At 43.0% G+C, this 25,013-nt stretch overlaps 3 protein-coding genes across 5 annotated transcripts; 1 reads left to right on the top strand and 2 right to left on the bottom strand.

The window, feature by feature from the left end:
* The first annotated feature begins 1,817 nt into the window (after window positions 1-1,817).
* Window positions 1,818-11,025, top strand: LOC117731827 (monoacylglycerol lipase ABHD2-like). 3 transcript variants are annotated; one of them, XM_034534326.1, is made up of 11 exons: window positions 1,818-2,023; window positions 2,506-2,572; window positions 3,357-3,576; window positions 4,053-4,228; window positions 4,624-4,791; window positions 5,926-6,109; window positions 6,234-6,326; window positions 6,444-6,545; window positions 6,649-6,718; window positions 7,488-7,572; window positions 10,202-11,025. In XM_034534326.1, exons 3-11 carry the CDS (start codon window positions 3,365-3,367, stop codon window positions 10,432-10,434), a joined length of 1,323 nt encoding a protein of 440 aa, XP_034390217.1. In that variant the 5' UTR covers window positions 1,818-2,023; window positions 2,506-2,572; window positions 3,357-3,364; the 3' UTR covers window positions 10,435-11,025. The 3 variants fall into 3 exon arrangements, with proteins under 3 accessions (XP_034390217.1, XP_034390215.1, XP_034390216.1); XM_034534324.1 differs by having other exon boundaries at window positions 1,818-2,086; XM_034534325.1 differs by having other exon boundaries at window positions 1,818-2,337.
* Window positions 11,026-12,612: 1,587 nt separating this feature from the next.
* On the bottom strand, window positions 12,613-18,467 carry rlbp1b (retinaldehyde binding protein 1b). The gene is made up of 8 exons (XM_034534343.1): window positions 18,359-18,467; window positions 17,115-17,145; window positions 16,340-16,468; window positions 15,872-16,076; window positions 14,898-15,076; window positions 14,555-14,713; window positions 14,248-14,358; window positions 12,613-13,962 (listed from the first exon to the last, which is right to left on the bottom strand). Exons 2-8 carry the CDS (start codon window positions 17,124-17,126, stop codon window positions 13,834-13,836), a joined length of 924 nt encoding a protein of 307 aa, XP_034390234.1. The 5' UTR covers window positions 17,127-17,145; window positions 18,359-18,467; the 3' UTR covers window positions 12,613-13,833.
* Window positions 18,468-22,437: 3,970 nt separating this feature from the next.
* Window positions 22,438-24,684, bottom strand: LOC117731835 (apoptosis-enhancing nuclease-like). The gene is given in 4 exon segments (XM_034534340.1): window positions 22,438-23,387; window positions 23,564-23,764; window positions 24,007-24,576; window positions 24,579-24,684. Coding segments are annotated over 4 exon segments (1,053 nt in total). The 5' UTR covers window positions 24,651-24,684; the 3' UTR covers window positions 22,438-23,177.
* Between the last annotated feature and the right edge of the window lie 329 nt (window positions 24,685-25,013).

The following is a 25,013-nucleotide window of genomic DNA, read 5'->3' as shown; positions in this document are numbered from 1 at the left end:
TGGCATCCACCTCTCAGTACCACATTCAGCACTTTAAAGCTGGAGGCGGAGCCTCTACCATGGGTGTACACAGGTGTACTGCATACAGAGATTGGGATGTTGTTTCTACACCTGAAGTTATAAGGTAACAATGCTGGTGTCCCTTTAGGGCCCCTCGTCGTTCACTTAAAATGGTACTTTAGTGTTAAGATGTGTCATGTTGAAGTGCACTTCAGCAACGATATTTAAACCCCATCTTGGTTTCTGAGTGTCAGCAACCAAGACGGGTTTGAGATGTGCTTCCTCCGTACAGTCCCTGAACCACGAGAACAGTCACGTGCACTGTGGTTGACGCCAAGCAGCCGCCACATGTGGTGAGACTCCACCATGTCAGCGCCCTCTGATGTTCCTCCTCCACGAGACAAAGCTCCTTCTCATGACCGACCCCCGTACTAAGTCCGGGCCGGAGGAGGAGGTTAATGATGGCGAGATGGAGCGTCGATGTGACAGAAGGCCGTTTGATCCTAATCCTATAATCCTGTGCACTGGGGAGAAAAAAATAAATGTGTCACGTAATACCGTAAATATATAACTGGATGAATTTTCACTTCTGTCTCCCAGAAGCACCATCAAGTCCTCTTTCACTTCCGTCTCACCCAACTGGACGCACAGATCAGGATTCACACTTATAGATATTACAGTGAAACATGATGGAGGAGGGGAGTTTACATTCCTGTGATGTTATTTCTTTGGAAGAAGATTCAACTGAAACTTTAATGTTGAGGTTTATTGTTCACACTGTTTCTGTCCCCAAAGTTCACCAAATGGGTGCAACAACCTCAAGGCTCCTTATTGTTTATTATGGACTAGTGATACTGTACGGTGTATGTACAGGTAATACTGGATTATGATTGGATGACAAAAAGAAAAGTATTGTTCTTTATTTAATTGGGTATTTTACGGTGTTTTAAGTACGCATGAATTCACTTTAAATAAAAGTTGACCTTCTGTGGCTTACTTCTTTCAACGACGAATTAAAATAGAAAATAAATATATATATTTTATTTTTAATAAAATAAGTATTTTAATCGAGCTAGCAACACAAACCCCTTGTCCCTAAATTCTAAATATTAAAATAGTGGTATCCTCAAGTTGTGATAAAACAATGTGATGGATCTGGAAAGGTTATTATACTTACAATATCATACCATCTCCTAAATACAGTGTATAAACACATTTATGAAAACCCCTATTAATGTTTAGAACGAGCATACACAAATATCAGTAAGGAAAAAAACAATATTAAAACTTGATTAAGTTACTATGAACCACTTAGTGGATGGCGCCCTCCAGTGGCTGAATTACTCAGTAAATAGAGGCTCTGACTAATTCATTGAAACTGAAGTTACATTAATTACTTCCCTCAGTTCCATTTTGTTTAAAAAACAGCTTTAAATATGCAATAACCAATTTATTGTTGTTATTGTAAATCCTACATAGTCTGTATTCATGATATATATAATTCTGAGTATCTGGAAGTACGTTTATTTGATCTTAATCAACTATAAACCATTACAATATCCGTTATTCGGTGACTATTATAGTGTGTGAGATTATGTGAATGTGTTGTATCTTTGCGTGTGTGGGACATGTGCGTGTCGTGGGGAGATGGAAGCTGGAGACATGGATCTCCCTAATTAAACCACAGCATGTTGTTACTGTAAATTAGACAGTTAGTTTCTCCGTCGTAGGAAGTAAACCAAGTCTGTAGTGCTGCCTTCAGGTACTGTCGGATTTAAAAAGTACAATCGACGAATACGGAAGCTCTAGCCGGTTATGATTTAGAAAGCGGGTGCAGAGTTGACACATAAGCTATGATATCTCATTCAATGTGTAAGTGACGGAAGCTAAAAAACAAAAAGCCAAATTCCTGTAAAGAACATGCTAAAATACGGCATTCTTTACCGCTGCTTAAAAAAACTCGGAGCTTTATAAGAGCACCTGAACGCGCCCCCACCCCGAACTCCCCTGCTGTAAACAGACGGTGAGCTTCAACTCCAGTTGGATCCGACCAGAACTCGGGAGAACTACCCGAAAAACAGCGATGGTAACACCGGAAATGTTCCCTTTTCAACGCGAGGCACTTCACGTAAAGTCCGTGCGGCGTTTGGGTTTTTTCGGAAGCCTCCAGCTTCCCCTCGAGCCACTTCAGGGGCAGTTGTTAACGCCACCTGAGTAACTAACTCTTCAACAGATACTCGAACCGAGGACACTTGTTGTTGGGCTTTATTTAAACCGACCGGAACACAGCCGGCTGCTTTTGTTTTTCTTCTATTCTATTCTACTTTCTTTTTTTTTGTAAGTTCCGGTTTTTGTCGTTCATGCACAATAAATGCATAAACGTGACATATCCGACAAATGACATGCTGGTTTTTCTTGTACATTTATTTTTTTTTTTTTCGACCTGAGGGCCTGAAAACAAGTACGTTTTTATTTGTAAGTAATCTTAACTGCTTGTTTTTACAGCACTGAGTGAGCATCGCCAGAGAAAAAGGAGGGACCACGAACTGTATTTCCGTCAAAGTCGGTCAAGGTGGGTGAAAAACCTTTTAAAAACTTTTATTTAAATATTTTTTTAAATCAATAGAAAAGTGTCCAGAATAATTGATTCATAAGTTTCCAATAATCAATATCGCTATCAATGCTTTGGAACTGAAGCACCAAATACCCAAAGGTAGAAATTAATAATATAAATAATTAAAAATTAAAAACTAAAAAAAAATTAATGAAGTATCCTTATTGGTTGCAACATTAAAGCGATTAATTCGATATTATTCTAAAATGGGCCATCCTGAAAAGAGTACTTTTAGTACTTTTAACTACGTTAGTACTTTTATCTTAAGTAAACAAGTTAACGCATTACTTTTATATATAACTGAGTTTTTGTACACTACAGCATTGCTACTTTCGTTTATTTCTTCCATCTCTGCAAATACCCAGTGGTAGAAATTAATAATCTAAATTATTTATTTAAAAAAATTTATAAATAAAAAAAAAAAAAAAAAAAAAAAAAAGGTATGAAGTATCGATATTAAAACATTAAAGTGATGCACACATTTAATTCGATATTATTCTAGAATGGGCCATCTGGAAAAGAGTACTTTTGCTTTTAGTTTGCTACTTTCGTTTATTTCTTCCAACTCTTCCAACTCTGCTAATTCCTCATATTTGGTGCCGATGTTTCTTTGTCCTAGTGGATTATTTGCAGGTCTGCTGCAGAAAGTCTGTTTGCAGGATCAGAGATTTGAATCTGCAAACAGACTTCAGACCAGTAAAACTTTCACGTGAAAAATGCTTCCCTTAACGTGCGTGCACAGGTCCCACGATGACCGCCCTCGAGGACGGCGACATGGGCTCCTTCGGCCCGGAGCTGCCGGCCATGTTCGACGGCGTGAAGCTGGCGGCGGTGGCGACCGTCCTCTACGTCATCGTCCGCTGTCTGAACCTGAAGAGTACCACAAAACCGCCCGAGATCGTCCACCAGGACACTCCGCTCAGCCGCTACCTGTTCAAGTCCTGCTCGATGCTGACCAAAGAGTGAGTGTTCGCTAGGGGACTAGTCTGGGCCTTGATCACCTGAGATATTGGGCGTGAGGTTCACTCTCACGCTCGTGACTCAGACTTGACCTGGAGATTGATGTGACTCTTAAATTTAAACACAGAGGACCTGCACATCGACTTGGATTCATTTAATTTGGTTACCTTTTTTTTTTTTTTTAAAGCAGGAAATGCAGCAGAGTGGCAAAAACCATATGGAGAGAAATACTAAACCAGACAAAACCATTCTTTGTATTAGTTTTTTAAGTAAATGCATAATGAAAAGTATTCAGAATATAATTTTGTCAAGAAAAATTATGTATACAAAGGTGTTAAAAAGTTGAGTAAGCGAGCTCATAGTCACCGTATGACTCACTCATACAATGCATCCTGTAAACCCTCCTTTATTTACGACAACAGGTTATTTTAAAGTAAACTGCTGAGATGTCAAACGTGCAGCTCGTGCGTCTCCACAGATACATTCCTCCCTTGTTGTGGGGCAAGAGCGGACACCTCCAGACGGCCCTGTACGGCAAGATGGGGCGTGTCAACACTCCGACGCTCTCCGGGACACGCAAGTTCCTCCCGATGCCGGACGGGGCCACGGCGACCTTTGACCTCTTCGAAGCTCTAGGAGATCACAGCGCAGGAGGTCAGTGGCCAAATGCCGGTCCAACTGGTGGAGCAACAAAGCAGCCGGCTTTGGGGATTTTGTCACACGACCCACTAATCTTCTGTCTTTTTTTTTTTAAAGCTAATTTTTTTGGAAGAAGATATTACCGATTTATTTATTTTCCTGTCTTCCCACCTGAGTTTTCTGTGCTCTGTTTGGATCGCGAGTGCGTCTCCCTGAAGTAACTGCCGGCTCATAATAACACAGTACAGCATGCAAGAGCTGGAAGACCACTAATGACTCCCTTGAGCGCAAAATGCCCCGCATTTCATCCACTAATTAAGTCACATGTCGTCTACTTTTACGCCCACACATGACTCCACTCTGTCTGTGTGTATGTTGTGCGTGTGTGTGTGTGTGTGTTTTTCTGACAGATGACGTTACCATGGTAATCTGCCCTGGGATCGGTAACCATAGCGAGAAGAACTACATTCGTACCTTCGTGGATCACTCCCAGCGGCGGGGTTACCGCTGCGCCGTCCTCAACCACCTGGGAGCCCTGCCCAACGTGGAGCTCACCTCGCCCCGCATGTTCACCTACGGTGAGGAGGAGAACCTCACGGTGTTACGGGTCACACCGTAACGGGGAAGGTCACCGCGTTACTTCACTCAAGTGAGGGGAACTAAAGCCGGGGGGACTAAAGTCAGGTGAACTGAAGCCAGGGGACTAAAGTCAGGGGAACTGAAGTCAGGGGAACTGAAGTCAGGGGAACTGAAGTCAGGGAACTGAAGCCAGGGGAACTGAAGCCAGGGGAACTGAAGCCAGGGGAACTGAAGCCAGGGGAACTAAAGCCGGGGGAACTGAAGCCGGGGGAACTGAAGCCAGGGGAAGCGGAACAAGGCGAAGCAGAGTTCAGTCAACGTTTGAGAGCGATGTATAATGTCGTTCTTAAAGGCGGGTTTGGTAATCTTCTCCAAACACAATTTAATATTTTTGTTTCTCATTACATCTTGACGGCAATCCATGAATTAAATGCGCTGCTTGAAGAAAAAAAAATTTAAGAAAATCCTAAATCTGTAGACTAAAAAGCCCGTCTAATCATTTTATTCAGCCTGAAATGACTGGATCGGCTACCTGCCTGTCTACCTGCTTGTCTACCTGCTTGTCTACCTGCTTGTCTACCTGCTTGTCTACATGCCTGTCTACATGCCTGTCTACCTGCCTGTCTACCTGCCTGTCTACCTGCCTGTCTACATGCTTGTCTACATGCCTGTCTACCTGCTTGTCTACCTGCTTGTCTACCTGCTTGTCTACATGCCTGTCTACCTGCTTGTCTACATGCCTGTCTACCTGCTTGTCTACCTGCTTGTCTACCTGCTTGTCTACATGCTTGTCTACATGCTTGTCTACATGCCTGTCTACCTGCTTGTCTACCTGCCTGTCTACCTGCCTGTCTACCTGCGTTAATTCTGTACAAGTCCTCCACGAGCGTCTAGCTTGACAGTAGCCATGTTTGTTGTTGACGTTCAGTCTAAGCATTTTGGGGCCTGAAGGGACGAGCTGTCAGGGACGCCGACTTGTTGACTTCCTCACTAGATTTAGGGACTTCTGGAGTCATGCTGCTCTCTACATTCATTATAAAAGAGTTGGAAATGTTTTAAAAAAAATCAAGATTACCAAACCCTGCGTTATTGTTATTATAGTATTTATTCATAAGTGTCTCTCCTTCGTTCAGGTTGCACCTGGGAGTACGCCGCCATGGTGGAGCACATCAAACGGGCTTTCCCTCAGACGCTGCTGGTGGCTGTGGGCTTCAGCCTGGGGGGGAACATCGTCTGCAAGTTCTTGGGTGAGAGCCCGTCCAACCAGGACCGGGTGCTGTGCTGCGTCACCGTCTGTCAGGGTTACAGCGCCCTCAGGTTGGTGGCTGCAACTTGATATGAATATGAATACAAATGCATTTATGATCGGGATGCAAAGCTGGTCGGTTGTTTTTTTGTCTTTTTTGTTTCTACGTACATACGTACGCGTTTGTGTTCGCAGAGTCCAGGAGACGTTCTTTCAGTGGGACCAGTGCAGGAGACTCTACAACTTTGCGCTGGCGGACAGAATGAAGAAGCTCATCCTGTCACACAGGTGGAATGGAAATAGAAAATAAATGGGCTAACGGTGTGAATTCCATCGAAGTCGATCGACAATTCACGTTTTTCGGCCCCCGATTTGACTGAATCCCGTTCGTCGTGTCCCCCTCAGGAGCACTTTGCTCGGCCTGGCCGGCAGCAACATCGGTGAGGTGGACCTGAGCCGACTGTACGCCGCCACGTCTCTGATGCAGATCGACGACAGCATCATGAGGTGGGAGGAGTCCGGGTGTTCCACAGCTCTTACCTCCGTCCCCCTGATGTTATCTTACCTGGTTTAAATATAGATTTATTAATAATAATAAGTTGTCCTGCAGGAAGTTTCACGGCTACAGCTCCTTGAAGGAGTACTACGAGAAGGAGAGCTGTATGAACTACATCCACAAAGTGAGTGTGGCTTTACTTTGATATACTGCTGATATTACTACTGCTACCACTACCTTTACACCTGCCATGTCAGGTACTACTGTGTTTACTCCTGTATTACTAGTCCTACTGTTACTTCTGCCACGACCCCTTCTGCTTTTGCTGCTGTTAATAATACTGCAATACTGTTAATAATACTGTTGATAATACTGCAATACTGTTAATAATACTGTTGATAATACTGCAATACTGTTAATAATACTGCAATACTGTTAATAATACTGTTGATAATACTGCAATACTGTTAATAATACTACAATACTGTTGATAATACTGCAGTACTGTTGATAATACTGCAATACTGTTAATAATACTGCAATACTGTTGATAATACTGCAGTACTGTTGATAATACTGCAATACTGTTAATAATACTGCAATACTGTTGATAATACTGCACTACTGTTAATAATACTGTTGATAATACTGCAGTACTGTTAATAATACTGTTGATAATACTGCAGTACTGTTAATAATACTGTTGATAATACTGCAATACTGTTGCTAATACTGCAGTACTGTTGATGATACTGCATAATACTTCATCGCTCACTACTTTTCTATTGTTAGACCATTTATTTAACTTATACAACTACTATACTACTTGTAAATTACTCTGACTGCTGCAGTTACTGGTATTACTACAACTACTATAGTACCATTGCTTCATCATATTCTACTAATACTAATACTACTGTAGCTTCATGAACACGCTGTCGTTCCATCTCCAGGTCACTGTGCCGATGTTCCTCATCAACTCCTCAGACGACCCACTCATTCATCAGTCGCTACTGGAAATACCGCGCACGCTCGCAGGTTTGTGTTCATTCATAACTATCAGAATTATTGATGTGTTTGGGGTCTGATGCAACGGTGTTGTTCGCTATGATGTATTGCTTTTGGTCACGGTGCGTTATTCAATTACAATATGTCCTGTGTTTTTATCTAAATGGATTAAACCCGACACGGAATATTAAAAAAAAGAATTAATTTGTTCAGCTGATGTTCACGGTTGAAGTCGTTTTCATCGGCACATACATTTAATATGTTTTTGGCAGAAAAAGCCTTTCGTCAGGAGCCTCACGTGTGTGTATATATATATAAGAGACAAAGGCTCTTAAAGGGGTAGTGTTCATTTATTTTGAAGGGAGGTTGTATGAGGGACCATAGTCTGTGTATTACTTCCAGTAGATGACGGGCGACACGTTTGCAGAATCGCAGGAGAAAAGAAAGCAATGCACTTATTTGACTTACTTTACACCTAAAACAAAGGGCCCACTTATACACTATACGTTGCCGTCAGGACAGCCTCCTTCTTACAGGGGAACTGAAGTGCTCACCAGAGTCCACCTGATACTTAACCGGGCAGAACCACCGGAGCTGCTGGTCCAACCGCTGCGTTTATCCGTCATTTAATTTGTGGGACTTTTGGGCTCGGCCGCATTCGCCAAAGTCACCCGATGGCACAAAATAACCATCCGATCGAGGCGGCGCTAGACAAGCAACTCTTGTGTTCTGTGAGGTTAAATTAAGTTCCAAAGGAATGTGGTGAAAGCATTGGAAACGGCTTCAGTTCCCCCTTTTCGAGAACACAGTGACCCAACTGTGTGTCTCCCTCGCGGCAAAGTAAACACGCAAACATATTTAAACTTCTATTTATTTGTTTGGAAGGGCCTTTGTCTTAGGTGGGCATCGCTTGCTCTCCGTGCTTCTACAAACTGTATCTACTGTAGGTAGTAATACACTGAACATGAGTACCATAAATACCTCCAACAACCCCGGCTGAATTATCCCTTTTTAAGTAGCTTTAAAAACCGCCTTCGCAGACCAATCAGAAAATGGGTCATAAATGCGACATCGAATAAAACAATACTGTTAAAGAAAAAAACAAGTCAGCTGGAAGTATTCAGCGTGATCTCCTCTGCACACTTAAAACTATGCGGCAGAAATGCGGGCGAGGGGGGGGGGGGGGGGGAGTTCACCGAGCCGTTGCTATGACGACTCGTGTTTGTTTGTTTTGCGTGTTTCCTGGAGAATGACTGACTACAACAGTCGACTACATTGTCTTCACACTGAGACCGGTGTCTCGTAACCCCCCCCCACTTGTCTCCTCTCCCCCCCCCCCCCCCCCCCCCCCCCTCCTCTCTGGAGCTGGACATCGGAGCCGTGATCTCTTTAAGCGTTGATAAAGTCTCCGACAACAACACCGCCCCACCCAGACAGTCTTGTTGAATTTTTCAGGGCCATGTGATACGACTAGGCTGCTGGATTATATATAGAGAGCCGTGTGTGTGTGTGTGTGTGTGTGTGTGTGTGTGTGTGTGTGTGTGTGTGCCTTGTCTTGCCTCGGTAGGTCACGTGCACTGACCCCTATGTGTTTAACTCGGTGTGAGTGGTGACCTTAAAACCCTGACGAGTGAAATTCTAAACTCGTCTTTCGACTTCGAGGGAATTTTGTGCTTATTATGTAAAAAAAAAAAAAAAAAAAAAAAAGTGTTTTCATCTTTTAAGGATCATACTTTCCTGTAAAAGGCCTCGTGCACACAGGAAGGAAACCCGCCTGAAAGAACAAATGTTGCTTCAGAAGTTCTTTGCCGTGTGTGTGTGTGTGTGTGTGTGTGTGTGTGTGTGTGTGTGTGTGTGTGTGTGTGTGTGTGTGTGTGTGTGTGTGTGTGTGTGTGTGTGTGTGTGTGTGTGTGTGTGTGTGTGTGTGTGTGTGTGTGTGTGTGTGTGTGTGTGTGTGTGTGTGTGTGTGTGTGTGTGTGTGTGTGTGTGTGTGTGTGTGTGTGTGTGTGTGTGTGTGTGTGTGTGTGTGTGTGTGTGTGTGTGTGTGTGTGTGTGTGTGTGTGTGTGTGTGTACTTACACAAGGAGCGTCTTGGCCTCGCAGTCAGTCAACTCTTTAATTACTAAATGGCTGATAGCGCTTCACCAGAAGAAAACCAAAGTGACATAATGGAGTGCAAAAAAGCTAAAAGCACCCTTCGACCTCCCTGTTCATGTTTTTAAAAGGTCACCAGAGTTCACAGTCTTATTCGTCAGGCGCTATACAAATCAGGGGAGTTTATCTTTGACAAAAAAGTCCTTAATCGTCACTTCTTCATTAATGAACTACAGCTCCTCTAGTTCAGTGTTTCCTTGGTTGAAGCTCGATGGTTGAATGGTGAATTTAAACTCTACAAACCAACTCATCAGTAGTTTTATTGTTTAAGCATCACACTGGTTCCCCCTCGATAAAAAGCCAATAGATACGTAGAGTCATCGAATGAAATAATATCTGATGTAAACAGACCTTTTAAAACTGAGTGTCGAGGAACAAAAGCTTTTAAATGACATGTAATGTCATTTAAAAGCTTTTTGTTCCTCAAGACTCAGTGCGAGTCCACCGGGGTTTTAACTCTCTCTCTCTCTCTCTCTCTCTCTCTCTCTCTCTCTCTCTCTGTGTAGAAAAGATGCCCAACGTGATGTTCGCCCTGACCCAACACGGGGGCCACCTGGGCTTCTTCGAGGGGGCCATGCTGTTCCCTCAGCCGCTCACCTGGATGGACAAGGTCGTCGTCGGGTACGCCGACGCCGTCTGCCACTGGGAGAAGAACCGCCCGGCATGCCGGAGGAGCAGCCACCGGGACGTGAACTCCTGCCCGAAGAAGAGGACGCCGGGTGACGAGCGGCGTGCGTAAGAAGACTTGAGACGGGACGATGGACCAACAAAAAAAAAAAAAAATATATATATATATATATATATATATATACACAACGACGCACACGCCGCCTGTCTTTTGCTCTACGTCGGGACATCGCGGCCTCAAAGCGCTCTGAGGAAATGTAAGCTGGTCTCTTTTTAAAAATGGATGAGAGGAGGCGAAGTTCAAGTGGGTCGTGCTAAATTATGTATTGGAACGCGTGGAAGATACCTGAACCCCCCACCACCATGTTGAATCGGGTCCTTCCTCTTGTTCCCGGTTAACCTCCCAGTGTAACACCAGTTCACCCTCTGCTGGTTTGGAAAGCAGGGTGATATAATTAGTGGTGGGTGGTGGATGTGACCTCTGACCTGAAGTGTGTGTGTGTGTGTGTGTGTGTGTGTGTGTGTGTAAGAAGAGAAAAGTGTGTTTCTCGACATGAATGAATCCAATATTCATACGTCGGCTCACGCAACTAGAAACACTTTAAACTTAAAAGCCTTAAACCTTTAACCCATAATATCCTTAAAAATACACCTGAAGACCCCCGTCAGTTATATTTTGAAGCATTTTTTTTAATTTTTTTTACTTTTTATTTAAAAAAAACGTCTTCAACCAGATATTAAGTGCCTCAGATATAAATGTGCAATCTGCAACACACTTTTTGGCTTCTCGTGAATCGTCGAGCTACCTCCTTAACAAGCCGCCGCGTGACGTGATTTATGGTTCACGGCTGTTCAGTCAAACTGGAGAATATAATATGATCTCGTGTGTTTTAAATTAACAGGTTTTGTCGGTTTTTTTTTTTTATTGCAGGAAATAACTGTTTGGTTTATATTATTGAGGCGTGATTTTTCCTCTTTTGCATTTCCATTGTGATCCGTGGACCCTCAGCAGTTATTGTTGCTGCTGACCTTCAGAGTGGATCAAACTGTGTTTACAACGAGGAGGAGGAGGAGGAGGAGGAGGAGGAGGAGGAGGAGGAGGAGGAGGAGGAGGAGGAACGGGACACAAACAGTAAGCGTGTGAGATCAGAAAAATCCAACTGCGGACTCTTAATCGATGCACTTACCAAGCGAATGGACCAAAGCACGCTTCACTTTTTCAATATTAAAGCATCTCAACGTTCGACTATTCTTTTTTTTTTTTTTATTATTTTTTTTTTCAAGCGCAATGGAAGTCTCATATTGGACTCGCATCTCGTGTTATCTTTGAACATTGTTTCATAAAGTTTTTTTGTTGGGTTTTGTTTTAAGCTGCCGGGGTGGAGTTTGTCACGTAAAAAACACGAAGGAAAAAAAAAACTGAGGACGTATGAAAACTATCACACAAAAACGTACTTACTTGTGTCTCATGATACAGTTAATTATTTCCATAAGAGCTGTAATGATAAAGTGGATTTTATGTGAAGAAATCATTCATATGCTGCGGTTTATTTTGGGCCTTTGGGGTGCGTTTGATGTATTAGTCACAGTTTCCTGTGAGCAACATCCTGCCACTGTAAATAAGTGCAGGAGACTCACTCCGCCCAGGTTCATGCAAGCCTTATTATTATTATTATTATTATTATTATTATCATCAACCATCAGATTTAACACAATTCTCTCCTTTTTTTAATTTTTTTAAAGCCGATTTATAACCTGCGACCGCAGCAGCGCTGTGAGTCCGGACTGAAACGGGCTTTGCTTGCACTTTACTGTGTTTTTATTATTTTTCTTTATCAGCGTATGGGTGTAACCTTATTTTTTTTGTAATCTAATCTTAATGTGTTTTGTGGTCGTGACCGATTAGTCATATTTGGCCCCGTAATAATAAAATATTTTTCACATAGATTTTTCTTTTCGGTGCGTTCATTGACTTTGGAGTTTATACCATCTTGTTACCAAAAAAACCTGTAAAACTAATGACATTTCAGCTTCAGCTTCAGCTTCAAGGAGGAAACATGCCCATCAAGACACAAGACAACCCACTTAAAGAGACAGGCACCGAAACGAGTTTCAGCCGGAGGGCGAATACGTGATGTGCTTTTGGAACATTTAATGTGAGATTACACATGGAGATCAATGTGAGTTTGAACCTGAAAATTAGCACATGTCCCCTTTTTTAAGTTAAGCATTTAGCTCAAAGTGCCAAACTTGGAGCCGCTAATTGATGCAAAGACTACAACTTATATTTATATACAGTTTATTATTATTGGTGCACAATGGGGTGAAACATCATAATATTTATATTGAAGAACAATCTGAAACACACAGAGAGAGAGAGAGAGGAACAGGCACTTGTTGGAACATCGGCCTTGGACTTGAAGGAGAGACCAGAGAGCTGAGACCAGAGGCCTGAGGCCAGAGACCAGAGGCCTGAGACCAGAGACCAGAGGCCTGAGGCCAGAGACCAGAGGCCTGAGACCAGAGACCAGAGAGCTGAGGCCAGAGACCAGAGAGCTGAGGCCAGAGACCAGAGAGCTGAGGCCTGAGACCTGAGACCAGAGGCCAGAGACCAGAGAGCTGAGGCCAGAGACCTGAGACCAGAGACCTGAGACCAGAGACCTGAGGCCAGAGACCTGAGACCTGCCGGCGGTGGACGAGCTGTGTGGGGAACGACGCTCCAAATGAACAGAAGATGTCAAAACCAGGCGGTAAACGTGCCGACTTAAGTGTTTTTGTCAATTTGTCCTTCATGAAATTACATAAAAAAGACTTTTAATGTGTCCGACTGGCTTTTTGCATTTTTTTTTCCGCTACACATCACGTAAACTCGACTATTTCCCACCCGTGCTTTAGATTAAAGACGGACCGCCACTCACTCACTTCACTTCTCTTGAGCGCCACAGAGGAGGAACACGGTTATTATTTGATTAGTTACAGTAATGACTGGTCCTTGTGTCGGTGACCTTCAGCGACCTCTGAGATCTCGTGTTGCGTGAATCCGTAAGAACCAAACGGACCCTGAAAAGAACGTTGTGAATTTAATCATCAACAACAACAAGGAAGCATCCCCAAAAATCACATGTTCATTCGTCTTATTTCAAACCAGTCTTTAAACTAAGAAGGTTGATTTTCACGCTGTGTTTGGTGTGACGTGAAGTCAGCGCTACAGAACATCTAAAAACATTTAAAAAACAAATCTGGAAAATATCTAAATCATTGTGTGGTTATTGATTTTAAAAAAGTGTCTCCGGCCCCACAAAGTAAGGAGCGACCAAATGGTTTGAAGACCGCAGAGCGCCGCTTTGTTTGGAGCTCTTGAACACAACACGGAACTCCACACTTTTCATTCATAACTTTTCTTATTTCTTCCTACAACCTCACAGCTATATTTTGGGCTCCGAGTCTCCACAGCCTGGTGCCGTATGATGACGATGACGATGACGACGATGACGACCCCGTTCGTTTTCCTTTAGTCGAACAGCTTGGCCGCCGTGGCCTTGCCGTCGTACTTTGAGCCTTTTCCGTCGAACTCGGAGGGGAGGATGTCGGCATCGAACTCCTTGTAGTAGTTCTCCAGCTCGTCCCCGTGGACGAACACCTGAGGAGCGAGGAGGAGAGTTAAGTAATAAATAATAAACAGATGAGGTGTTAAAAGTTAAACACTTAACATGAAATAAAAACATAAATGTGTTAAATCCAAAAGCTAAAAAGCTAAATTAAGATAATAAAAACATACTTTTACTGCTGAGGCCGTTTTTTTAAAAAGGAAACGCGGCCTCGGAGCATTAAAATTGATTTTAAAAGTCCCGTTCTGACTGTTCCCCTCTGACGGGGTCACATGTGGGGTGGGGTGGGGTGGGGGTGGGGGGGGGGTGTGACTCACTCTCTCCAGCAGCTTGCCCTTCATGAGCGGCTTCACCACGTTGTAGGTGGTGGTGAAGTACCAGGGCTGGTGGATGAAGTGCACGGCTTTGAAACGAGCAGGGAACGAATCCTGGAAGAGCAAGAGACGGGGTTTAATATATATATATTATATATATATATATATAATATAATGTTATCTAACCAATCAGACATGAGGGAATAATCCACACACTCCTGGGTGAGGAATGTGGTCAGAATAAGACCTACTCGACTCCGTTGTTATGCAGGATTTACAACCTTTTCTAAATAAAATGCATCCCTCCCACCTGCAACATGTCCACCATCTTCTTGAGCTCCGTGGGTTTGATTCCCGCCGCCTGCTGCATGGTGAAGCCCTTGAAGTTCTCGATGATGCAGAACCCGTTGATCTGAGTCTCCTCGTTCTCCAGCAGCTTCTCCAGGATCACGCAGTAGGCACGCAGGATCTGAACACGCACACGCACACGCACACACACACACACGTACATTGGCTATTTAAATGAAGTTCTTCTTCCACCATTGACGAGCTTACATTGCTTCAACAAAGAAATCCTTGACCCATATAAATGAAAAGTGAGATCTGTGCTTTTCCAGGTGCATTGTGGGATATGTTGTGCCGACGTGGAATACCTCGTCGAACGTGATCTCCTCGTAGTCCCAGTTCTCGATGTTGAAGAGCAGGACCACGCGGCCGTACTTGTCTCTGCTGGGCAGGATGCCGGGGTAGCCGGCCTCGATGGTGCTGCGTACGGCCTCGGGGGTCAGGTTCTCAAACAGCTCGGGGTACTCCTTCCTGAAGCGCACGTAGCCTGGGTGGAAAAAACACCGGGCTGCACTTAAAAAATATATATATATATATATTATTTCATTTTGTTCTATAACACTTTAGTGTATTAATTCCCCATTTTTAATTGTGTTTTTCCTGTGAATGAAAAAGTGAGGTTTGGGTCGCGAAGATGATTTTTAATCAGTTTGGGTCTCAGTGGAGAATTTGAATGTCCCATGATGATAACAAAATGTTTTTAAATATATATATATATATATATACAGTTGTACATTTTAAAACAATATGGTGTTAATGCCAAAATCTAATTATTGGTTTTAGCCTAAACATCATCATTTGATTTCTTTGATATATCATTATATTATAATATATATATAATATATATATATATTATAATCCAGTCACTCGTATCCAGTGTTTGAATATTACTAAGTATATCTCCTCAAGTACAGTACTTACATTTTTTAGGTACTTTAATTGAGTATTTCCAATTCAAGCTACTTTTTTTACTTGTGTATATTTTACTCATTTACTTTTAATTTAATTTACCTTGCAGATTCAGATTATTATAACTCATAAATGATTGTGTTTTATTAAGGATTAAAGCTACCGAGCAGTAAATAAAGTAGATGGAACAACACATGAACGCATCACTAATTATAAATCCAGTAATATAATACACATGATTCTTAAATTAACCATTCTTCAGACTTTAAGTATATTTTGAAGCTAATACTTTTGTAAACACACAGATGAGCATGTTTATTATTATTGCTTTGTGTGTGTGCGTTGGATTCATGTGATGTGACGTCCCTCGTACCCTTCATGAGGTCGAAGGCTCGGGGAACGTCGTACTTCCTGGCTCGGATGAAGCGGACCAGCAAACTGTCCGGCTTCTCCCCGAACGTGTCCAGCACCCCTTTGGCCAGCTCGTCGCCGGCCTCGGCCTTCTCCTTGATGATCCCTCGCAGCTCCTTCACCGCCGACACCTTCTTCTCGTCCGTCTCGTTCAGCTCGTCCTTGGCCTGCAGTGTGTGTGTGGGGGGGGGGGGGGTCAAAGGTTAAAGGTCACGGCCTTATTAACTCATCGTGTTATCCCCTCTTTGTGCAGCGGCCTGATGCCACGCGTGCAACGGCTGCCTCGATGAACTCTCTCAGCTCAACTTCATTTCTGTAGTGATCCCGCTCATCTAGTTTAAAGGAGCGGTGTGTGGGATTTAGCGGCATCTAGTGGTGAGGTTGTAGATTGCGAACCGACGACCGCGTGCCGTGTCGGTGGCGGTTATACCTTCTGCTTGGTGTGGTCCGGCAGGCTGGCGCAGGGTCCGAACACCGGCCCGTGGTCCTTGACGGTGAGCCGCTCCAGCTTGGCCCTGAGGGCCTGCTCCTCCTCCGACACCATGCGGTAAGTTCCACTCTATAAAAAAAAAAAGAAGAGTGGCGGCCATTTTGACCTCATGACATTTTTTTTTTTTTTTTAAAGCTAATCTTAATTCACATAATTATCTATACAGCCATAGAAGTGATCTCTGCTCAGCAGGCTGAATAAGTAATTCCCACAGCGGACAGGCTTTCTTTTTGGTGAATTAATACCATTAATTAGGGCCGCATTCCATTTAGCTGTGCCAGTTCTCGCCGGCTACATCTTTAAACGTGCCTCCAGAGGAACTGCCGCTGAACGCTTGTAAATCTGGCGACCTGAGTGTGTTTCTCTTGGATGGACGGCGTCGCCGTAGTTCACCTGGTTTGTGCCGCGTGAGGATTAAAGCGCGGCCGAGTATATCAATAGGCCTCAGTGTTTGATTAATCTCCCTCGGCCACTCACGGGTCCAGTAAAGCCTGTAAACACACGGCGACGACTACCAGTGGAGCTTAGGGGGCTGAGGCTGCTGCGGGCGGCACACAATGGGCTTTGGTCTCGAGAAATGTTGAGCTTCGGGCTCGAGTCCAACCACCACGGGCCTTTTGCTCCAATTGGAGCGCAGATGATCCACGTGAAGCATCGATATTGAGTGGATCAAACTCACACACGTTTTGAAATGAGTAAGAGTGAAAATACTTACAACCACGGCCATGTCTTCTTTATATCAGCGTCTGGAGGAAGAAGATGGGGATGAGGAACACACAAAAGAAACAATTGACACACTGGACTCCACTTTAATCCCCTTCATCCCGCTCTGCTGTCACAGGGCACCTGCATTTGGCTATATTTAGTCTATGTTTAGTCTATATTTAGTCTATGTTTAGTCTATGTTTAGTCTATGTTTAGTCTATATTTAGTCTATGTTTAGTCTATGTTTAGTCTATGTTTAGTCTATGTGTAGTCTATGTTTAGTCTATGTTTAGTCTATATTTAGTCTATGTTTAGTCTATGTTTAGTCTATGTTTAGTCTATGTTTAGCACTCGCCCATTCCTGGATGGTTTATGGTTTATCAGGGGATTTAAGGTCGACGGTCTTTTGGGTTTCATAATCAACGGTAAAGTTCATCGTGCTGATAGATTCTGCATAACCATCGACGCTGAAAAATGCAGTATTTATAATTTGTGAAATCAGTTAAGTGTACTTTAAAAAAAATTAGATTTCAAACTCCTGTTGTTCTAATACTAGTGAATGAATCTATTTACTTAATTTCTCAAGTAAAAATACAAAATACAACCTTTAGCTCTTTAGCTTTAGGCTTTTAGACTCAAACTAAACGAGCTGTTTAGGCTTTCACTTTATAGAACAACATTATTGATAACTAGCAGATTAATCGATGAGGAAAGTATTTGTTAGTTGCGGTCCCAACAGAGAGGCATTGTACACTAAATTGTCAAAGTTCCCTTTAATCTTTGGAAAACTTGACACATGTTCTCATGGTTGTGCATGCGCGACTCTTTAAAGTACATGACTTCAACTTTGCAGCCAGAGGTTTGCAGAAACTCAAAGACCTTTTTTGACCTGCAACATATTTCTATTAAAGCGTATTAAAGTAGATCCAAAAGCTGCAGAGGGGTTGTTTGCTTGCAGCTCTGAGCCTCGGACTCGGTCCCGTGATGCACCGACTGACTCTGAGAGTCCTCACTTGATTACATTTAGCACTCAAATAGCTCGAGAACACGAGCAGAACGTTGTGTTTGGGACTCAAAGGCAGCCTGGATATCCACTTTCTCATGCCACTTAAAAAAGAAGAAAAAAAAGAAACCCGAGGGTTCTGCAGAGAGCAAAACACACGGAACGAATCGTACGCCGTCTGAGGGAGAGGAGAGGAAGGGAAGAGGAGAGGAAGGGAAGAGGAGAGGAAAGGAAGAGGAGAGGAGTCTCACCTGTGAAGCCGTTCCCTGTGGATGTGAGTCTGTGTGGAGCGAGCTGGACGACGGGGTCCTGTGATTTGTAGCGTCGGGATTAGTGGCGTCACGCCAGATTACATCCCACTTTTTTTCTCTCTCTCTTTTCAATCAGCATAAAAAGTGGCGGAGGAAGTGATGGCGAGGGCGACGTTGGCCAATGAGAGTGCAGAGCCGGTGCACATTTTTGGGATGAGGTCATTTTGCGAGTACACACTTTAGGTGAGAGGTGGAGGGATGTGGTTGAGACTGAAAAGTGACCTTTGTGACGGTTTAATTTTCTGCAACGTGATCAAACTCCGAGTCACGTGTTTTAGAGACGTGACGTCGACCGTGAGTTCAGGTTCTGGTGTTGAGATGTTTTCCCTCAATGGGACCAGGACTTGCTTTAATTAGTCTTTCCATTTATTTTTAAACTCTGCACACAAAATGGGAGGGGGGGGGGGGATTAATAATGTCAAAAGGGGTTTATTCAGAGATTACCACAGAAGAATAACAAAGAGAGGACAAAATAAACATTAAATATTAAGCATTTAAGAAGTAAATATATATATTATTGGGTTTTTTTGCAGTAAGTAACCAAGTACACTGATGCAAAACAGGAATCTCTATAAAGAGGTTATATAAAATATATTTTAAAAAGTTTTATATTCTGGACGCTTCAGGAATCACATGAGATCTTTGCTTTGAAACTAGAGATCCATCATTCTGATTGAGGATGAAAAGCTTCAAAATCTACTTAACAGAGGTTTTCATCAACACATTTATACACACACACACACACACACACACACATGGGTGCATTCATATCAGTAAACATGGGCCCTAAACTACCCTATGATCAGATTAGTTCTCACACACACACATACACAATACATCCGTAATGTAAAGGTTTATATAATGTGATCAATTCTGTGAGTGCTTCATCTAATCGTAATCTGTGTGTGTGTGTGAAAACAAATTAACAAAGAACCACCGGACAGTAAATACAACAGGATGCTGTACTCGCAGTAATTTTTGTGTTTTTTGGCTTTTGAGTGGAATTATTTTTTTCTGTCTTATCAATAAGTGAGAAGACATAATTAAATCCAGGATGTTTTCCAGCGTTTAAAACATACATCTTGTATTTTATAACTTTAATATACACAGTTTTTAATGGTAACGTGTCAACGTCACTGACATACATGCACATACTGTCCATACATTATATGAAACATTCTGTTACATTGATAATTAAATGTGTATTATTTTAGCATATTTGCACTACTTTATTACTGTTTATAATTTACAGACACAGTCTGACTTATCGTTATTGTAAATTGTTGTTTCTTGTTGTATTGTATGTATATATATATATATATATATATATATATATATATATATATATATATATATATATAATTGTGTGTGCTGATTCTGATTAAAATTTCTCAAAGATAATGGTTTACGGCGACTATGAAACTATTGTTTTTCTTGCTAAGAGGCACAATAATAACATTAATTATCACAATAATCTGGCACAACAATAACATTGATTATCACAATAATTAGGTACAATAATACAATTAATTATCACAATAATTAGTTACAATGATAACATTAATTATCACAATAATAAGGTAAAAATAATAACATTAATTATCACAATAATTAGTTACAATAATGACATTAATTATCACAATAATTAGGTGCAATAATAACATTAATTCTTACAATAATTAGGTACAATAATACAATTAATTATCACAATAATCTGGCACAACAATAACATTAATTATCACAATAATTAGGTACAATAATACAATTAATTATCACAATAATTAGTTACAATGATAACATTAATTATCACAATAATAAGGTAAAAATAATAACATTAATTATCACAATAATTAGTTACAATAATGACATTAATTATCACAATAATTAGGTGCAATAATAACATTAATTCTTAAAATAATTAGGTACAATAATACAATTAATTATCGCAATAATTAGTTACAATGATAACATTAATTATCACAATAATTAGGACGACCACGGTTTTGTAACGTTCTCTAGAGCTGTGCGTTTGGTTTGTCCCTTCTGGGCTACGGTAGAAACATGGTGGACCCGTCCCCTATGTAGATGATGTTAGTGTTATGTTGTTGTTTATAGTAGGTCCTTTAATTCTTTATTTTAGTGATAAAAAAACAAAAAAAGTACTTATATTGTTATTTCACACTTTCTGTGAACTCAACAGTCTACGGACGCCTCTTCTTGGAGGTCGGCCATCTTCCTCATCTACGTCACCGCCACGCGTTTTCCCTCCCGGTGCGACCACGAAGCAGCCGGCTGGTAATCTGCTAAATCAGGCCTGAGCTCAATAAAGCGATTTGGGGAACGAAATGAGATGGATTGGGCCAAAAACAATGCAGCCCTGTGTTCAACCTCCCTATAGCCTGAGCTGTGGGGCCAAGTTCAGGCTTTGTGTGAGTGTGTGTGCGTGTGTGTGTCTGAGTTCACGGGTTTGTGAGATAAAGATATTTAGAGAGCATGAATCAGATGTGCAGCACCACCTGCAGCGTGTTCCATGTGAACGTGATCTGCTGCGTACGGTGTCACGCGGACATCTTTAGACCTTCGCCGTGTTGCGTAACGCCGGGCAGCGCTCGGCTCGGACTCAGTATTTCGGTCGCTGGGATTTAACTGGGAATGCTGGGAGAGAACCCATAATTAAGAGTAAACCCGGAGCTTTTGTTTCGACTACTAAATCTTCACACTATATACATTCTTTCTCGGGTCAGCACGCCTTCAAACTGCCGGTGGACATTTTTTTCGGACCTTGTGCCTTAAGAAGATTTCAGATCCAAATCCAAAAACAATGTTTCCCCACCGAGGTTTCATCCGTTAATACGCTGCTAACATTGATCTGGCTCTGGGTCGCGTGTGACGGCATAGAGGGGTGTTTTTTTTCCTCTTCAATAAGCGTGACCATAACGATTCAACCCGGCCACATGAAAAACTATCATTCATTTCAGCGTTTCTGTCCAATATTCACTCTCTTTTAGCTCCGTTTTTGGTCTTCACCAACTCCTGAGGGAAATATCTGGTGCTTTAGCGATTTACTGCGCCGCTACACTCACCAGCCGCTGCGCTACGCTCACCAGCCGCTACGCTACGCTCACCAGGCGCTACGCTACGCTCACCAGGCGCTGCGCTACACTCAACAGGCGCTGCGCTACGCTCACCAGCCGCTACGCTCACCAGGCGCTACGCTACACTCACCAGGCGCTGCGCTACTCTCACCAGCCGCTACGCTACGCTCACCAGGCGCTGCGCTACGCTCACCAGCCGCTGCGCTACGCTCACCAGCCGCTACGCTACGCTCACCAGCCGCTACGCTACGCTCACCAGCCGCTGCGCTACGCTCACCAGCCGCTACGCTACGCTCACCAGCCGCTGCGCTACGCTCACCAGCCGCTGCGCTACGCTAACCAGCCGAGCTCTAACTGTGTGTGTCTGCCGTTTGGTAACTGAGTTAGCCGGATAAGTTTCAGGATAAGATTACGTAAATCAGGCTATTCGGGTTCCAAGAAGCAAGTTCGGCAAAATCACCATAGCAACACATCCATGAACTTGGAACCTGCTCCAGCGCATATATGATATTAATCTTACGAACCCAAACACGAGGGCATTAGATGTTCCGAAGTATAAAGCATAAATAGTGGTTATTTCCTCCATGGTGGATGGCGGAAATTACAACCGTTTCCACGGAGATAAGCCACGCCCCCTCTAAACCACAAATAGTTGGGTGAATATTCATGTCAACGCAGCATTACGCATTTAACTTGTCTGATATGTGGCCATGCTTCTTGTCTAGCTCTTGCAGCGCTGGCGGTGTTAGATTTTGCGATTATTATGGTCTGGAATTCCTCATATGGGCTCATGATCATCAAAAAGAGGCTCTTGGTGATAGTTCTCCCTCTGGGTTCATCACTACAATAAACACTTTATTATAAAAACAGGAGAAAAAGTTACTAAGCGAGTTTTCAGTGTTGACACAAACCAAACAAAGTCAGTTTCATTTGAACCAGACGCCCTTTTTTGAGTGTTTATTAGGACATTTAAGAGCAGCTTCCAGTGAGAGGTAATGAATTACAATCCACACTTGTAACAATCTTAAAGGCCACACGTACAACAGCTTTGAATAGTTTTTAAAAATGTGTTTCCCTTTGCCTTGGAGACGCTGAAAAAAAACATCTTAAAAACTTGTGTGATCACAAAAAAACATCTGAAAAATGCAGTTTGTGGTTTTTTCAAAATAGTATGTGTGGCTCGAGATCAGTCCTGTGTCCTATTGATAATAACATTATACTTTTCAAGTAAGAGCCGATACTGTTTGAGAACCCCTAAATATTCATATCACAAGTTATGAACCTCCAGCTCAAAGAGCACCAACATAAAACTCTAAAACTTTATAACCAAGTCTGTGCAGGTAAATATCATATACACACATATATATATATATATATATATATATATATATACACACACATATATATATATATATATATATATATATATATATATATATATATATCTCGCAGCAGAAAGAAGGCCAATCATGTCTAACATGCTTAAAAGTAATAAGTTAGCATTTTCATGTGAGACAATGCAGACGATACAGTCCACATCTTTTTCAGAATTCACAATATTTATTAGTTATCTGAAGTTGCGCTGACAACTGTAAATAACCACGTAACGTGATCCGTTGAGGTATTTTTCCAACTGCACGGCGAGTGTTTTGAACACTCTCCTCTCATTGGCTGTCGGGGATGACATCATCCGGCCAGTACTCGTCCTGCATGTAGTGGTTTGAGGAGGCGACGCTCGGCTCTCGCGGTGCCGCGTCGTCGTCCTTCAGCTCGCACTGCTGCACCCGCTCACTCTCCCACTCGCCCTCCACCAGCTTGTAGAGGTCGAGGGAGGCCAGAGCGTCCTCCACCGAGCAGTGACCCCTCCGCCCCACCTGGCCAGGTAAACAGACGAGTCAGCGTATTGAACAACAAATTAAGAGAGCTTCAAGTAGTTTAAACAAATAATAGTCATCATAAGAATATACAACACCTGAAATAAAATGGAGATATGCTATTTTAAGTGGACAGTTGTATATAATAAATCACATATTTACTGTGTTTGACTCACCTGTATCTTCCTGTTCAGCAGCCTAGTGGCCAAGATTTTGAGGGAGGTGCAGCGTTCGCTGGGGAAGCCGGCCAAGCGGCTGAGGAGGCGCATCGTACACGTGTCCCTGACCATGTGACCCGGGTGGAGCACATCCAACACCTCGAAGTCATTGTAGATGGAGTGGCCGACGACCACTTTGCCCTTAAGTATGCCGAGGATCTGCAGGAGAGGATAGATGAAAAGAGACCTGCCTTTAACAACCATGGAGAGGCAGCCGGGTTTAAACGGTTCAAATCTCCTCCACCTAAATATGGAGCTTAAAATTGACTGAATATTTCCCGTTGCCTCACGTTTCCTCATCGCCTACACAGAATACTTTGTTTACGATGAATGAGTCAGAGGAGATGAATAAAAGAATGAATCTGTAAAGCTCAGGATCCAGAAAGCAAAGCGGGCCTCACCTCCTCCCGGGCCTGAGCGAAGGGGATGGCGTCCTGCAGGTGGTGCCTCTGGATGCCACTCCAGCGAGTCCTGTAGTCGGTGACGGGCCGACACGGTCTGACGTATTTATCGTACAACACGTTGCCGTGGTAGCCCAGGACGCTGCAGCGGGCCAGCTCGCTGTGGCGCCCGCCGGGCCCCGTGCCGACCATCTCGCAGTCCAACGCCACCACCGCGGTGGGGCACGCGCCGAGGTACGCGCCGAGGTACGGTGAGCTCCGCCCGCTGGCCGGGGGGCTCGCCTCGGAGGAGAAACCGCTGTCCATCTCCCAGCTGTCTCTCAGGGCCGAGACTAAACTCTGGGGCTCGGCAGGCTTCGGCTCGGCAAGTCCAGGTTTGGAAACATCGGCGATCTTGTTTTCAGGGTTCGGGGACCTTCGACGTTCCTGGTTCGCGTCGCCCGACTTTGCTTTTTTCACCAGTTTGTTTGTGCCCAGGTGTTCGTTGTGGTCGTCTGTCGTTTTCCTCTTCGCTATTAAGCTCTGCTGGCGTTTCTTCGCGTTCTGCATGACGCGGAGCATCGTGGATTTGTTCTGCGCGGGTTCCGGTAGTTGCTGAAAAGCCCCCACGAGGCGCCTTTATTCCTATTTGACGGCTCTGCCATACTCAACCAATGAAACCGGCCTCGGAGTCATTTTCTGGAGGAAATAAAAAAATTTAAAAAACACACAAAAACATCCAGATTATCATCAGGAAAGAAATCCAGTAGACGATCACAAATAAAATCAGGATGCATCGAGCTAAATCTGCTCAGATTAAAAGGTCGTCAGTGTGTGTGTGCACATGCGATGTCATGGCAACGCACTACGATGCTGATGAGACCGCATTTGGCCAACAGAATGAAAATAAATGCTTTTGTATCATCTGAGGTTGTTTAGATAATCTATAGATATAGAGAGCAACAATTAACAGGCCAATTCTGAAGCAACTATAAGTGTTAATTATTAGTCAATAATTAAAGTGTGGG

Source organism: Cyclopterus lumpus, chromosome 6, assembly GCF_009769545.1.
Source record: "Cyclopterus lumpus isolate fCycLum1 chromosome 6, fCycLum1.pri, whole genome shotgun sequence".
NCBI classification, from domain to species: Eukaryota; Metazoa; Chordata; class Actinopteri; order Perciformes; family Cyclopteridae; genus Cyclopterus; species Cyclopterus lumpus.
Note: the sequence above shows the minus strand (reverse complement) of the source record. Positions and strands in the feature narration are given on the sequence as shown.